Source organism: Scophthalmus maximus, chromosome 19 (assembly GCF_022379125.1).
Source record: "Scophthalmus maximus strain ysfricsl-2021 chromosome 19, ASM2237912v1, whole genome shotgun sequence".
Lineage (NCBI taxonomy): Eukaryota > Metazoa > Chordata > Actinopteri > Pleuronectiformes > Scophthalmidae > Scophthalmus > Scophthalmus maximus.
The window spans coordinates 19,105,427-19,120,531 of NC_061533.1; the positions used below are offsets into that span (position 1 = coordinate 19,105,427).

Sequence of the window (15,105 nt, forward strand, 5' to 3'; positions counted from 1 at the left end):
GTAGTGGACAGACAAAACAACATCGCCCCCATCAGAGCCAAGCTGGCAGAACAAAAACAATACATCAATAAATACATCAATAACATCACAATTTATAAGGGAGATAATGACTCGATACTAGATATAAATAACCTTCATACACTCTCAGACACACATGAACGTAAAATCTATAAAAACATAAAAAATTGCTTTTGAATTTCTGAGACTTTGGAAAAGTTTCCATGTTTTGTTGTATATTGCAGACATAAAATACATCTGTTGTAATGTGTCGCTTCGGGGTTGAAGTGTAGGCGTGCGGCCTGATTAATTTTTTTGTTTGCCACTGTGTGTGTGTGTGTGTGTGTGTGTGCGTGTGCAGCAGTTATGGTTAGCGAAGCAGCTGACTTGTAGATGAGTGGAACACTTTACGCTATTCTATTAGCCGTCAACCACAAACCATAACAGTGTACTGTCCTCCCGCTGTCTCTCTGCCTTGGCCCCACTGCAGCTTCCCTCTCTTTCCCTGTTCCCCACTGAGCTGTTTTATTCCCTGCACACTGTTTATGTAGGCGGAATGGCATAATAAAAAGGGAAATGCTTCCTCTGGGGAACTGCTTATTGCGGATGAATATGGTCCTCAGACGAGTCGTGGTCAGAATAGGTCACCAACCCCATGCGATGCATGTGAGCCAGGAGCAGCCGGACAGCCAGATGGAAGCAGGCCACAGAGGTAACTGGAGTGAAGCCCGAGTCACGGGACACAGACCACTGGCTGGGGACTCCCATAATCGTCCAGCCTTATTGGATTTCCCCCGGAAATGTTTTTCTTTCACTACCCCGCTGAGAAGTCGCTCTCCTACTTATCTCATCACTATTTATCAAGGGAGCCCCTGAGGAGTCCAAGCGTTCAATCAGGTCCGAGCGAGGGTTGGTGCTATAGCGAGTGGAGACACAGAGTCAGGAGAGGACAAGGAAGAGGCGATGGAACATATTTTAGTTGCTGCATGATTTTCTTCTCATTTTATCCAAGAAAGGGTCATGATGACTTGAAATGGCGTTGAAGTCAGGAATGGACCACTCCGTGTTATCTGATTGCCTCTGTACTACTTGCATCCACTGCTCTTTGTTCAGCTCAGTTTGGCTCAGACTTGCTACGGACTCGTCAGGTTCTCTTTGATTGCTGACAATGTTGAGGATTCGCATCTTGTGTAACTTCAAACTGTCAGCTAAATGCTGCCGCCTTTTTATTCTTTTCCCTTTCTTCCTTCTTTGGACAGTTTCTCTTTATTTCCCCTCTAGTTGTGTAATACTAGATATTTAGAGCATTCAGTGGCTTCACAGGTAAACTGCTCACAGACTGAGAAGAGCCCAGGTGCATTGATTTAAAGTGTTACCACCTCTTTTATTTTCGGGTGTCATCCTGTCAAATTTTGAGGAGAGCTCTACCCAATTGCTGTGAGCTTTGCCCCAGGACGCCATTCTTTGTGTCCAGAGTGATACAGTTTAGTTATATTAATCGCAAGATTAAGCATGTAGGTGAAAAATTTGCTCAAATTGGCAAAATGTAATGTTAACCAGAATTATTTTGCAGAACCACTTTAGGTACTCATCTACCGATTTCATAGTCAGTACAACAACACAAATGACACTATGTCTCTCTGTGAGGAGTCAGGGGTGTCTATAATGCATACATTTACATTGGCCAGGAATTAACCTGAGCTTAGATAAGACAGAATGACATAACAGCTAAAACCGCTAACTACACATGTAATAACGTCAACAGTGAACGTCAACAGTGAACTTTCCCTAGCGAATTCATTCGCCAGGGAAAGTTAATAAACTAAACTGTGACTGGCCCTGGGAGCGGTTGGTAAAGCGGTGGAAGCCTTATCACACTTGCAAAGAGAGGCCAATTGCAATCCCTGATTCAGAAGAAAAGAAGCTATACTTCCTGTGTGTGTGTGTACTGTTGAACAGCTGATTCAGTGTGGCGGTGTCCGTAGTGAGGGTCAGGTGATGATGCAGCAGCGGAGGCGTAGAGGTGAAGATAATGTCGAAGTTGAGATTAGTGGAACAATGAATAGACAGAATGGGACACCAAGCACCGCTAACAAAGGAAATCTCAGTGTCAGTCTTTTAAGGGTTTTAGGGTTTCTGACCAATCCATGCTTATCAATCCAGTAGAGGCCAGATATCACATGCCTTATTGTCTTACCTTTAACACAAATCCCTAAATAATTGTAGTTTCTTATTCAAGTATTACAATGATTAGAGATCTGGTATCCTGTAGGGATCGACCGATACAGATTTTTTAGGGCCGATGCCGATAACGATTTTTTTCTTCAGCCTTAGCCGATGACCGATACGGACTGCCGATTTCTTGAGCCGATATTTGTAGCCGATTTAATAGTTAAATAGAATTAAATTCAGCGGGTTGTCTCGTCTGATCTGAGGTCTTAGTCAAAGTGGGGTTATGGCCAAGGCCGTGGCTCGCCTCCCTGGGAAGAGGGAGACGAGGCTCACGTCGCTCTGGAGCATCTCTGGACTTTTTAATCTTGGGGGGCCCCCGACAACGGACGGGCGCGAGGCTCGTGGTTGCTGTTTTACGCATCCTCCACGTCCTCGCCCCCTCCGAGATTAAAAAGTCAATATCCACGAGGCAAAGGGTTTGGAGAAAAAGGAGAAAGACACAAACCCACCGGGCGCTCCGTCCACCGCGACCCACGACTAAACCGGCCGGAGCCAGCGAGAAGTCGTCGGAGGATCGGCGGCGGCGGCAGAGCGGGGTGGGAGACATTGAATCCCTCTCCCGCTCTCCGGAGGAGAAGGGAGAGTTAGGTACCCGGCAGGCGTGCAGCGTGGCAGCCTAGGGCAGAGTCACCCCGCTGGGTAAATGGTTCCGGAGAGAGCGGGGCCGGGCCCAATAGGCGACCGGATCTGCCCTCCCAAAAAAAAATATCGGCGAATGTAGCAGCCTCACATCGGCCGATGACGATACACGTAAAAAACGCAAACATCGGCCGATATTATCGGCCAGCCGATAAATCGGTCGAACACTAGTATCCTAATCCCGATGGAAAAGAAGGATCACATGTATATTTCTAAAAGTTGTTGAAATATGAATACTATGACTGATAAACAATCTCTAATACAAGTAAGAATACAAATGTACACTTTGGAAACCTTAAGAACAGTAATAAAGTCATGGCAAGATTACATGTTTTCTTGGAGTAGGGAGAGGAGAATTAATCAGTGGGGATGCTAGGGTGAGTGAACATGTGAGGTCAGGCGCCCATTTCAGTATGGCAGTGCCGTTCTCGACACAGTCTGTCGTAACTGTGGAGCTGTGTTTCCTTTCCTCTTCAATTACTCTTGAAAGATAATCCATTCTACTGTATGTAGCGCCATGTAGGTTTGAAGAAAGTTCCAGAGGTTAAAGCAGGGCCAACACAGAAAGGTGGCCCCCACGCTGCTAAAGGGTCTCGTCGTGTGACTTCAACCACAGCTCTCCAGGGCAGTTTGCTTGTTAATCCGGTCATGTCTTCTGCTTCCTCCCAAGGTCTTTGATTGTCTTTGTGTGTAAACACCAGACGTCTTTTAATATCTGGTCAATGCAGCAAATGGCCTCACAACAAATTTACAGCTGCGGTAAAATAATTGGTGCTGAAAGGGGGTGGGGGGGGGTTGAGGGTTGGCAAGAAATGTATTACACCTCAAGCACACATGTCTGCTGTGTTCTGCTCAGAGATTTCCTATGCATATAAAGATAGAGCTTTAGAGGAAATTAAGGAAAGCATATAACGATACAGCTACCTACAGTGTCATGGAGGGGTGGGCCCTCCTTTTTTCCCTATTAGGGGCTATTTTGATTTTCACAACAGCCCTTGAGGAGGGCAATACTAAATGACTGAACACATATGTCACACTAACCTAACCAATCCAATTTTCAGACACATGAGCTGGTTCCACATTAAACGGCATAGCAAATATGTTCAGTTCCTTTTGTTCCCTTTTTATGTCCTGAAACCTCTCGCCAAATGCCTGAGGAAGTTTTGCAAACCAGCATATTCAGATGTCATAGCAGGCTTTTGTTCTGGCAGAGGAGGGAAATGTAGAGTGTTATCTCTTTCCAGTTGCACTTGCCACAGCATGTATAGGTTGTAAAGACGGCATTTCCTCCTTCGTATCAAAAGTGGTTAGTTGGGTCTGTTGTTTCATTTTAGGCCAGATAATATAGAATTGGAAATTTCTTCTTTTTATCTAGTATCTTATGTCATATCAAAAATCTGCTCTACAACATCTCTTTGAGAAATGTGATACTTTGGAATGTGTCTGGTTCGGGGAGTTCTGCAGCGGCAACAAGGCTTCTTCACAAATTCTCATACTAGCTATTAGCTCAACACAAAACTTGCCTGCATACTTTGTCTCTATAATATTGTGGTCTTGTGACAGCCACTTGTTGGGCACTCACACTCTGCTGTTGCTCTTTATCCAAGAAGTATTTGCCCTTGCACCTCATCCAGCTGCATGTTTTCCTGCAGCAGTGATGCACTGGACAGGCCTTTTTTATCACTGTGACCATGTCACCACTAACTGGTACACTGGGGTGTCTTTTACTTCAACAAAAAGAAAGTGCAACATTCCACTATACTTTTCTTTTCCTGACTGTCGATATGATGTGTGCACCATTAGGTGGACTTTTTTTGATCTGTACTTACATTATCTCTACAAATATTGGATGGATTAACGTGACATTTTGTGGAAATATGCATGATGAAACATGGATATTTGATATCTGATATGTCTTGTAGTAATGTACTCAATATCAATATTCAATTCAGTCAATATTAGAGTTAATTATATGAGTATTATTATTCGGTACATTTGCTAGTGATAGTCACTAGCATTTGATGCTATCTAAAATGCAGTAGACTCCTTCTTTGGCTGGTTACAAGGCCAAACTGACCATTAAGTCAATAAAACACTCTTCAACCGTTCTCCAGCAACTGCTCTGTGAGCTCGGACATGGTCTGTTGAGTAATGACTGGTCCCCCTGTGAGACTTCCCTGTGTTAAAACATTCTGAAGCCTCGCTGGAAACCACTGATAGACATCCTGATCACTGAAGTGTTAAGAAACCAGATACAAGGCCCTGCTGCTCCCATTGGGGGCACGAGGAGGACTGTGCAAGAGCGTTTTGTGTTCAAGTTGTATGCTCACTGCCAGTAAGTTCCTCCTCAGCACTTCCTTTCACTCTTGCTTAAACAGTGGATCTTCCATGTAGCAGCAACTCCTTTCTTGGATTGACATTTTTTGATGGTCTTTGTATTACAGGATTTGCAGTAGTTCAAGATGTAATTTACTGTTTGATGTGGCCACTTTTCCTCCACATGCCTCATACAGTTAATAGGTTGAGGCGATTTCCTGCTTTTTCCCCAATATGTTCAAGTTTTGCAAACAGGTCCTTGTTGCCTCAGGCTAAGGAGAATGAAGGGGAACATAAATACAGCCTTCAAGACACGACTGTAGATTGGAGTTTTTGAAGTTGCAAATATATCATATGTATAATATGCCATACTGTGCTGTGTAAAATCTGTGTATTTAATCGTGCTGTAAAACTCTATTTGGCCACAAATTCCAAAAACTATTAATTAAATAAAACAACAATGATAAAACATTAACAATCAACAATGTTGGCACAATGTGTACAACTTATTTATTGAATAGCCTACTGTCTGTAAATATCTTTAGGCCTATATTCATCACACACAACATAGAGGAAAGCAGCTGGTAAAAAGACATTAAAACAGCTTAGAACCCCTGAAATACAAAAATATGATTACACGCAAACACACAGAGTGACCCTTACATGTTGTGTATATCTTCATTCTAATGGAGACGGGAAGCATGCCATCTGTCATATTACCCATTTTCATTTTGTATAGAACCCCCCTCAAAACATGATAAGACACCACATCAAAGAAAGAGGCTTGACTGGAGGGCAGATATACTCATTGGCATACAGACAGGCAGTCACAAGTGTTAAAGTGCAGCAACAAATTCAAGATGAAAGCAAAGTCCTATCTTTGGTCTCATCTGCCAACCTCGTACGGATTGGATAGGAAAAGTGATTGGGCCTTCTGTTATAATTTATTTTTCTCGTCAATCCAGGAATTTCTCTGTCACCTCGACCCAATCGAAGAGGCCTTTGAGCATATCATACCATGGAACATTATTCTAAATCTATTTTATCTCAACACATTGACATCTTTCATCTGGAGCAAAGTGGATGAAGTCGTCATTTTCCCATCCAGCAACCACATAGCTTATGTAGAACATGCACTTGTGCCCCTGTGCGCCCCCATGGGTGTGTTGGTATTAAAATGAGATGTGGTCAGGCGCATTGTTATCTTGAGTTGAAGTAGAGCCCTTTCATACTTTTACCACTCCTCTCTGTAAAGTGGATATATTTTACAAGATGGCTTACCTTTAAGGGAGATTTTCATTTTCCAGTTTTTGTTTTTTCTGTGGACATGTTCCTCCTTTGTACTCCACTGAGCCAAGGACATTGAAACTACAATTTTGCAGCAGTCAAAGGAACCTTTTCATAAGGTCCTTTTGCAGACTGCCAAATAGTGAATCGGTTACTTAGGGAGGTAGATGAGGGAGAGGAGTGACATAATGGTTTCAGGACATTCACCACAGATGGCAGAAAAGAGATGAATTGTTTTTTTTAAGGTGTATATACTTTGAATCAAACATTCAGCAAAGATCTACACTGACACGTCAGACAGCTTAGAATACATAAACTGGACATTAAAATAGCTGGTGTTGTATGTTATTTGGTTACTTAATGAACTGCAGGAACTCCTAGATAACACACATGTTTGAAACAACCGGGTGTTCTCTTGTGAAACAAAAACAGTGGGATCAAAACCAAGATAACAGCTGTGACTTCTTTTGAAGACAGCACAGTGAAGTAAACCATCTGGATAATGTAATTGCAGACAGAGTGATGGGAACAAAAATCATTGTCTTTTTGGACGCAGCTGCTGTGCATGGATCAGCTGGATATATCCAAGGATTCACTGAAATGAGGACCTTTTGGGGATCAGAACAGAATCTTTGTGCCATATACGATCATAAACACATCTTTCTTTCTTTCTTCACAGAGTTAAGTTGAGGGAAGGAGTGACGTTTCTTGGGGCTCGACCCAGCAACCCAACCCAGTGGATAGTTAGCCAGGATGTGAGGAGTGAAGGCCACCGGGTGGTGACTCTGCACTGTCGCAGGAAGGAGTCCAGCTACGATCAGCAAAGGTGAGCAGATAATGTAAATGTAAGATAAGTTTAAAGAAACAGGCCCATTTTTTAACTTCCGTTTGATATGAAGGTCTTTCCAGCGCATTAATTACATTCCAAAAATACATTTTCACAATGGCAACATTGGGAATTATTTGGAGTAAACCATAGTCCATTATTCACTTTCCTTTTTGCTCTCTTTTGGTCTCTTCCAGCTTGTGAGGGGAAGAAAATTGTCTGAATGCTTGAAAGATAGCTACTTCAATCGGCAATTTAGTGCTGGGCTGTTTGCATACATATGACAGTGATAAGAGTAAATCCAAACAGTTTAAACTGTAAGTTGTGGAGCATAAAACTGAAAGAATGAGCTGTAAAAAATGTAATCAAACGAGACTTTATAACACAATTAAAAAAAGCTCAAATGAAATTTACCACTCCTATACATTTTTTTCTTCTCTTTCTCATTTTCTGTTGTGATACCCAGCCACTGTGTAAGCGAGATAACTTAGATTGTGTGGTCGTCCAATTTCTTCAAAAATGCTTTGACAGTCTTTCATATTGCCGTCGGTTTAGTCAGCGCCATTGCTGATCGTTCAAATTTTGACAAGAGACACAAGCACTGACAGACGCAGTGTGTACGGTTATCTAAGTGATGTTTCCTTTGCTGAAATTACACATTTGACTTGACATAAAGGCCATGGGATATGTCTGTTGAGGAGGGAAAAGTTAATAGACCATCGCAATATCCCCTCTTCTCTCTCACTCTCTCGGTCTCTCATATATATAGTTATATATTTATATGTATATATCATTATATAAAAAATCCTCCCCCGTGCTGTCGTTTTGTATTTGTATACTTATTTTCTCAGCTGCCATAGCCTCAAAGTTGTTGTGGTCCTATCCTATCTTTGGACACGTCCTTAAACTAATCTGGCTGATAGGAAAGTGATTGCCAGCACTGGGAAAAAAGGTTGCTGTGTTAATTAACTGCTGATTGAACGCTTTTGTGTGATTTTAATGGTTTTCCTTCTCGGATCAGGAAGTAGTTTTAATAAATCTAACTTTGTAGTGACAGGTGTAATTTTGTGGATTAGAAGCAGATTTGAGACAGGAGAAAGCTCCACTTATTTGCTCTTCAGCTTCCGTTCCACTTTACAAATTCTAAACCACTCCCATAAGAAAACAGGCTACTTGACATCGCAACTGAAACTTTATAATCAAAGTGGTGTAGGGGGGTTATTTCAGTGTAGAGCAGTCCATGTAATGTGTAATTTAAATCTGTTGGTCCAGTGATTCGTTTAGACATGCTGCTGTTAGTGGATCCCTGTGAGGAATGATCACAGTGTAACTACAGCTCCACAGCACATAAATGATGATGGCTGTGCCTCGCGATGAACGTCTGCAGCTGTAAAATCAGATGCATCGTATAAAGATTTACTCTCACTGACATCTCATATTCAGTAATTTGCTGTGTGATATCGCAGTGCTACATTCAGACCAGCAGCCCAGCCGTGCTGTGCCGGTTGCTGCTGGTTGCGCTCAGATCTCAGTGGCATGTTTTAACGTGGGTTTAACATTTTTCGCATCTGAGAACATACTGTACAACTTAACTAAAGCATGAGCTACCTTGGGAAGACCAAGTTGCCTCCGCACTGAGTTTCAGTGCGAACTTTTTAGACGTCCCATTCACTTGCATAATGAGGTCTGGCATCTCAATCCTATTAATGGAAACGTTTTGCCTTACGGCAAATCCACAGAGACACAAAATATGCTGGTGATAATCAGTATAATATAGCCAGCATATTACTGACAGCGCTCGGTGAGCTGATCTGGAAATGATTTGTTACCAGATTCAATTGCTGGTGTACTGTATATACGATTTTGAATGCATAATTTTAGAGTTGTATAGTATATATATAATTCAGGGTGGCCACGGATTTGTTAAAAAAAGACCTTCAAAAGTAATAAATTGTCTAAAATTTAGATTGCATGGGTCTGATTTTTTTTTTTAGGCAGGTCGCCACCAAAGGTCACCACAGAATTGTCTCTACTCTGCCAGACCGAAGTAGAAAAATTACGAGTTGGTTATGTTGTCAGTCTGGTTTATGCGTTAAATTAATGCCTTTCCAGCCAGTCTGCTAGTTTATGAACATGTGGAAATGCAAACTTAACTATACGTGGCATAAGTGTATTTAGTGTGTATTTCCATTGCAAGTTTAGTCATGAATTAAATAAATTGATTTTAATGAGCAGCATGAATGTTGAAACACCATTTTTGCCAGCTAGTGGCGACAGTTTGGTGATTTGTCTTGGGACTATATAGTGAGTGTGAACATGTTTTTCTGTGGAAGAAAAATTTCAGTTCAAAATCCCTGAATGTGAATGTGTGACTTCATCCTGAAGTTTGTCCAAGCTGAAGTCTTGGCCTTTAAACAATAATGCTCCCATGGCTCTAATATCAAATGCTTGTTCGCGGCTGTGAGCGGAGCTGCAGCATCTTGAGCAACATGTAAAGGAGCTTTCAACAAACGGCTGCAGTGAGCAGCAACACTTGGCTTCTGGCTCCTCTTTCCCTCCAGGGCCTTTCTCCCTCTTTTCTCGCAGGTATTACTCTCTGTGCTCTGCCTCGTGACCCTGCACACAAACAACTTTGCCTTGTTACTTTTGTGAAATCATGTATTATTGATTTACTAAGTGAAGAATCCAGAGACAAGAGTGAGCATTTTTAGTCTAAGCCTTGCTGTTTGGGCCATGCACGATGGACTGCTCCTTAATCCCCGCAGCTGTCAAAGTCACTTCACAGAGAAGACCAAAGACACTCCATGATGGCTATATAATACACAATGCTCCAATTTTTCTTTCTTCTTGTCCTCCCAGCTCCCAGTCATTTCAATGAAGCTCTCTTAGAAGGGGATTAGACACAGCTATCTCATCTGTTGAGCTGTCACTCAGTCTCCTTTCTTCTCTCTGCTGCCTTCGCCTGTATAGGAGGATGATGAAGTGTGTGACTGCTGTAGGTCAAACAAATGTGTGGCTTGTTTGCATCTTAATTTTGTTATTTTTGTTGCAAGAGAATGAACATGATTATCCATTTACCCATACATACTGTATGAGGTCTGAACTGCACTTGGATTTTGATTCCTCTCCTGTGACCAGTAACCACCGAGATTTTTGAGTGTTCTTGATTTTTTTTTATCACCTCCTATTATCTTTAAAGAACATGTGCACTCATCTGTGTTGGGTAAAGTTTATGATTGAGTACATTGCTTCATTCTTTTAAAAGAATGAAATGGATAGTGAGCAACTTTCATGTCCAACATGACTGCAAATCCAACATGACTGCACATAACAAATGTAGATTACTTACACGGACAGTATTTTTTCTTTTTTCTTTTTCTCTTTTGTTCAGGCACAATCTTGGGTGACATTTCTGTAATGCAAAGGTAACTAAATCAAAAACTGTGACATGCAGATGAAAAAAAGACTTTCAAACACAGTATTTGCTGTTCGATATTTAAGAAGAGGTTATTTAGTAAATTCTACCCAAAATATTTGCAATTCAGACAATGATTTATTACAGTTAAAGAATAGTGTAAAGATAGATACTCTCAAGGCTCAGCCTGTCAGGGTGTCAGGCTAATGACACTGGCAAACATACATGTATGTGTCATCAGTAACCGCTCTCATAATTGCAGCATGGTTGAATTGTTATCTTCACACACACACACACACACGCACATTGGAAATTGAAACCAGTGCTTGGACCTTCAGGCATGGCACAAATGGATCGTTGCCACATCCGCTGGACCGTGGATTGTGGACCGGACTTAAGTGTCATTGAATAATGTCTGTGGGATCGCAAATTGAAGCTTTTGTATGTGTGTGTGTGTGTGTGTGTGTGTGTGTCTGTGCCATGAAGGGAGCCAAGCCCCATTGCGGGCACGAGAGCACAGCGTTACTGATGGGTCAGGTGTACTCAATGTAGGTTCAGTCAGACACTCTGAGCTGCTTTCTCTGGCCAGCTGAGCCGCGCCTTTGTTCCTATTCGCACCTGATGCTCCAACCACACCCAACTCTTTATGAACACCCCCTTCATAATAAAATAAAAGCGACAGTGCCATGGTGCACTTGCCCCTCGGTTTTCGCTTTCTGTTAGCTAATCTCTCAATTTGAAATACCATCTCTTATGAAACAATATATACACGTGTAACAGTATTTATCAGACAGTACGAATTTCATCAGACAACACATTCTTTTCGAGAGGAATGACATGCAGACGTTGGAACCTGCACACTTCTTTTCCTGCACTGGTGGTTTCCAGCCTAACAAAGGCAATACTGAGGTGACAGTTTTTCATCAAGGGGTGCGACAGTGTAAAGAAAGGTTGGGCTTGACGGAAAATAACAGAGCTGGCTTCACCCTGAAGGAAACGCCACCAAACAGCTGATGTTGGTTGTTTTCAGCTTTGTAATCTATTGAGCATGCTATATGACTTGTAAATAGCTGACCCCGAATTTAGCACGAGATGTTTTAATGAAAAGCCAGATCGGCTCCAGCTGCGCTGCAGGCTTGGACAAACAGTAAAGCTGCAATGGGTTTGAATAATTGACTAAATAGCAATGACTTTTGAGCAAAGTACATGTTCATATAGTACCTGCTGTAAGGGCTGGTTATAATTAAGTTATAATTACTTGTTATTAGTTGTTATGACTTAAAAATAGTTGACAGATAATCAAGTTTAAGCACATGCATTAATGAGTTTAAACTCCCAAAATGGGCAATTGCCCAATCACAGGCCTATCAAGGTTTCTCCTCATGCTGAAACAGTCTGTACGGGTTCTGATTAGGATGATACTCATCTAAAGAGTTTGCAGAGTGATGCATTTTATTAATCAGGGTTTACAGGTTATATTAACAATACCTGTTCAGGACTGGAGCATCTTAGCAAAGCTCCATCCTCTATTTCTTTATATTTTTGCTGTATGCTATTTGTTATATATCATCCTATACTGGCACCTTTTCTACCCCTGGTTGACATTTTCAGTGATGGCGCTACAGTACAGTACATCAGAGAAAAATGAGTCCCACTACAATGGGACAAAATAACTATGTGGAGTACATACGTTGGGTGAAGGGCACTTTGGTAGATTGAAAAGTTCACTTTGTCACAATTAAATGCGAGCCCTTTCAAAACAAAAGCAAGTCCTGCTTCCTCAGCATGTCATAAGCCATAAGTGGAGGCCTCAGTAAAAGTGCTATGTCTGGGCCTTGGTAGTTCATTAAGACTGTCTGGGTGAAGATGGATCTCCCCTGTGAGCCACTACCTCATTAATCCCCCACACCACACCCAGCTGATGGACAGAAGGCAGACCACTCAATACAGGCTCCCAACAACAGAGGTAGTCCAAGTGGGAAAGGCACACACACACACACACACACACACACAAGAAAGTAAAAGGTATTTGTAAGTTTTGCTATATCAAGGTATAGGTCACTTTTGTGTGATGACCGTGCTCCCTTTTGGGTGAAAACAAATGCAGAGAAAGTACCAGCAACCAATTGACTACACTACTGGCACTATGCCTAAAAGCTGCTGCGTTGCATTTTGTACATCAAATACTAAAATAAATTTTAAAAAGTTTACATTTTTCCTTATTTCCAATTAGACAAAAGTACAGCAATAGAAGATATATGTGGCTTCAGTCCATCCGCGGAGATGACGAATTCCGTAAACTGTGTACGTCTGTGGCAAAAGACTTCATCAAAGATTAGTTAATGAAGTTTAAGTCAACAGTTATAAATATTGGAGTTTTTTGTATTGTTGTAATAACGTAGTGAATATTGATGCATTGAAAGGGCAGTATCAGTATATGGATAGGATGACCATACGTCCAAGTAAATATCTGTAACACACTAATATGTCCCTGTTTCAAACAGTCTCTGTCCCGGTTTCAACAAATTAAAGTACCATTACAATGCACCATGCATTCAACACTGACTTGTCTCTACATGTGTCAATCAATGTCGTTGCCACGGCTGTTGCTGTTTTAACCAATAGAAAAAAAATCAACTCTTAACAGCAATGTTTACACTTGTTTACTTTCTTTTTCTATCACCTTTTTGCTTCTACTGAAGTTAGGATGCGAATAAGTCAGACCTGTCCTTACCGGCCCGTCTCATCACTTTCCAATAGCAAGTCAATGAAGTGTCAAATCTGCCCTGAAGAAGCAGCACTGCTCAGATAACCTTTTGTCTTGTAAACATAATTATGGCTGAAGCTGTTGGCAAGCAACCATCTCCACTGTCAACCATACAGAAACCGCATTCGGTGGCAGAAAAAAATGTACATATAGCACCTTTAGTGTAATAAAATTCAAAGTCCATTAATTTCACTATAAAAATATACAATTTACAGATCTGTTTCCTCTAAAGCAGATCTGTAAATCTCATCAATGTGAATGGCCAGGATCCCAGAGGGAAAGAAATCATATTTATGTAATAACGGCTGAGATTTGGCAGCAACCTTGCAATTTATCTAAATTTCAAAAGTATAGAGAAGCTTTAAGAACATAATTATTTATTGTATATGACATTAACAGCAAAACCAAAATGAAACAGAGGACCCGAGGTAAGTATTTTAGTCCTCAACGCCCCCAGAAATATATTAAAAATCTTCATACAGCCATGCTTGTATCATTCTTTCTTTGTTGCTCAGAAAATGTTCCCTTTAATGTGTTTTGCTCCATGTGAAAGTCTAATTACAGTAAGAATGACAAGATTCATTTTGGAAAAAAATATGTGAAAAAAAAAATATTTTCAGTGAGTACAGCCCATGAACATATCTGTGCAGTAGTCCTGAGGAGGATCAGCCGACATTAATGCTTTATTATGCTGCATAAATCAAGGCTGAAATTAAATGGCCCAATTACATTAGGGGCAAACAGGAATATTAACCTGACAGTCTTAATGCTAACACCCTTAATAATAAATCAGCCCAATTCACTGTGGATTCCATTTACTGTAAACACTCTGCCTGACGCTATACAGTGGCAGTTTTTTTCATTACACAACCGTCTCCGCGGCTCTAGTTTCTTGTTCATTTCTTAATGATAAAAATGACCTGTGATCAACGCTGTTGTGTGACAGCCCAGACATGTCAGGGCTTTTACCACGGATGTTCTTTCTTTTGTCCATCAAGACAGAGGGAACACTAGAAGTGTGATTAGGTGCTGTAATGTAAGGTTGATGAAAATGGGACATTCAAATTGCATTTAATGGTATAAAAGGGGCTACGGTTTCCTTTATGTAGACCGGTACAAAGATGTGGCATATTCTGTGCCTCCCCAGGACAGCCAGCTGATTACAGCAATCAGCACGGATTACAACTGACTGTTCAGGCTCCTCCTCTATTCCACTACTAAGCAAACAATATGGGGAAATAATGCTCCAGGATGCCTCATCCATGTTCCAACCAATCAGACAGTAATAATCCTAAATCTGATCTGCCCTGTGTCCATCCATAGCAGGTGTCCACAAAGTTGCTAAGGTAACCCTTGTCAAAGTTTAATACTGCATTACAATGACTCGTCCTGAATAGCTTGTCAGTAAACAGCGGACATTCGAGGTTGCATGTTGGGCTCAGAGCCACAATGGATCCTGTCTCATAGAATTTGTTTGATTTCAAGCCCTGTTTTAGATAATGTGCGGGAGAGAGACAGATTGTGGTTTGCATGTGTTCCAGTGAGTTCATGTGTTTCAGATTTATTAAGGTTTATATCCTGCTTTTAGACGTTAATCCCCGGAGGATTAGATTTGTGGCCACCAGT

General features: G+C 41.3%; 1 protein-coding gene across 1 annotated transcript in view; it reads left to right on the forward strand.

Annotated features, from left to right (window-relative positions):
- Nucleotides 1-15,105, forward strand: part of si:dkeyp-14d3.1 (transmembrane protein 132C) — a 119,737-nt gene that overhangs the window by 57,100 nt on the left and 47,532 nt on the right. Inside the window, exon 3 of the mRNA XM_035641034.2 lies at nucleotides 7,151-7,297. Coding sequence (XP_035496927.2) covers nucleotides 7,151-7,297 — 147 coding nt within the window. The remainder of the gene's footprint in view (nucleotides 1-7,150; nucleotides 7,298-15,105) is intronic.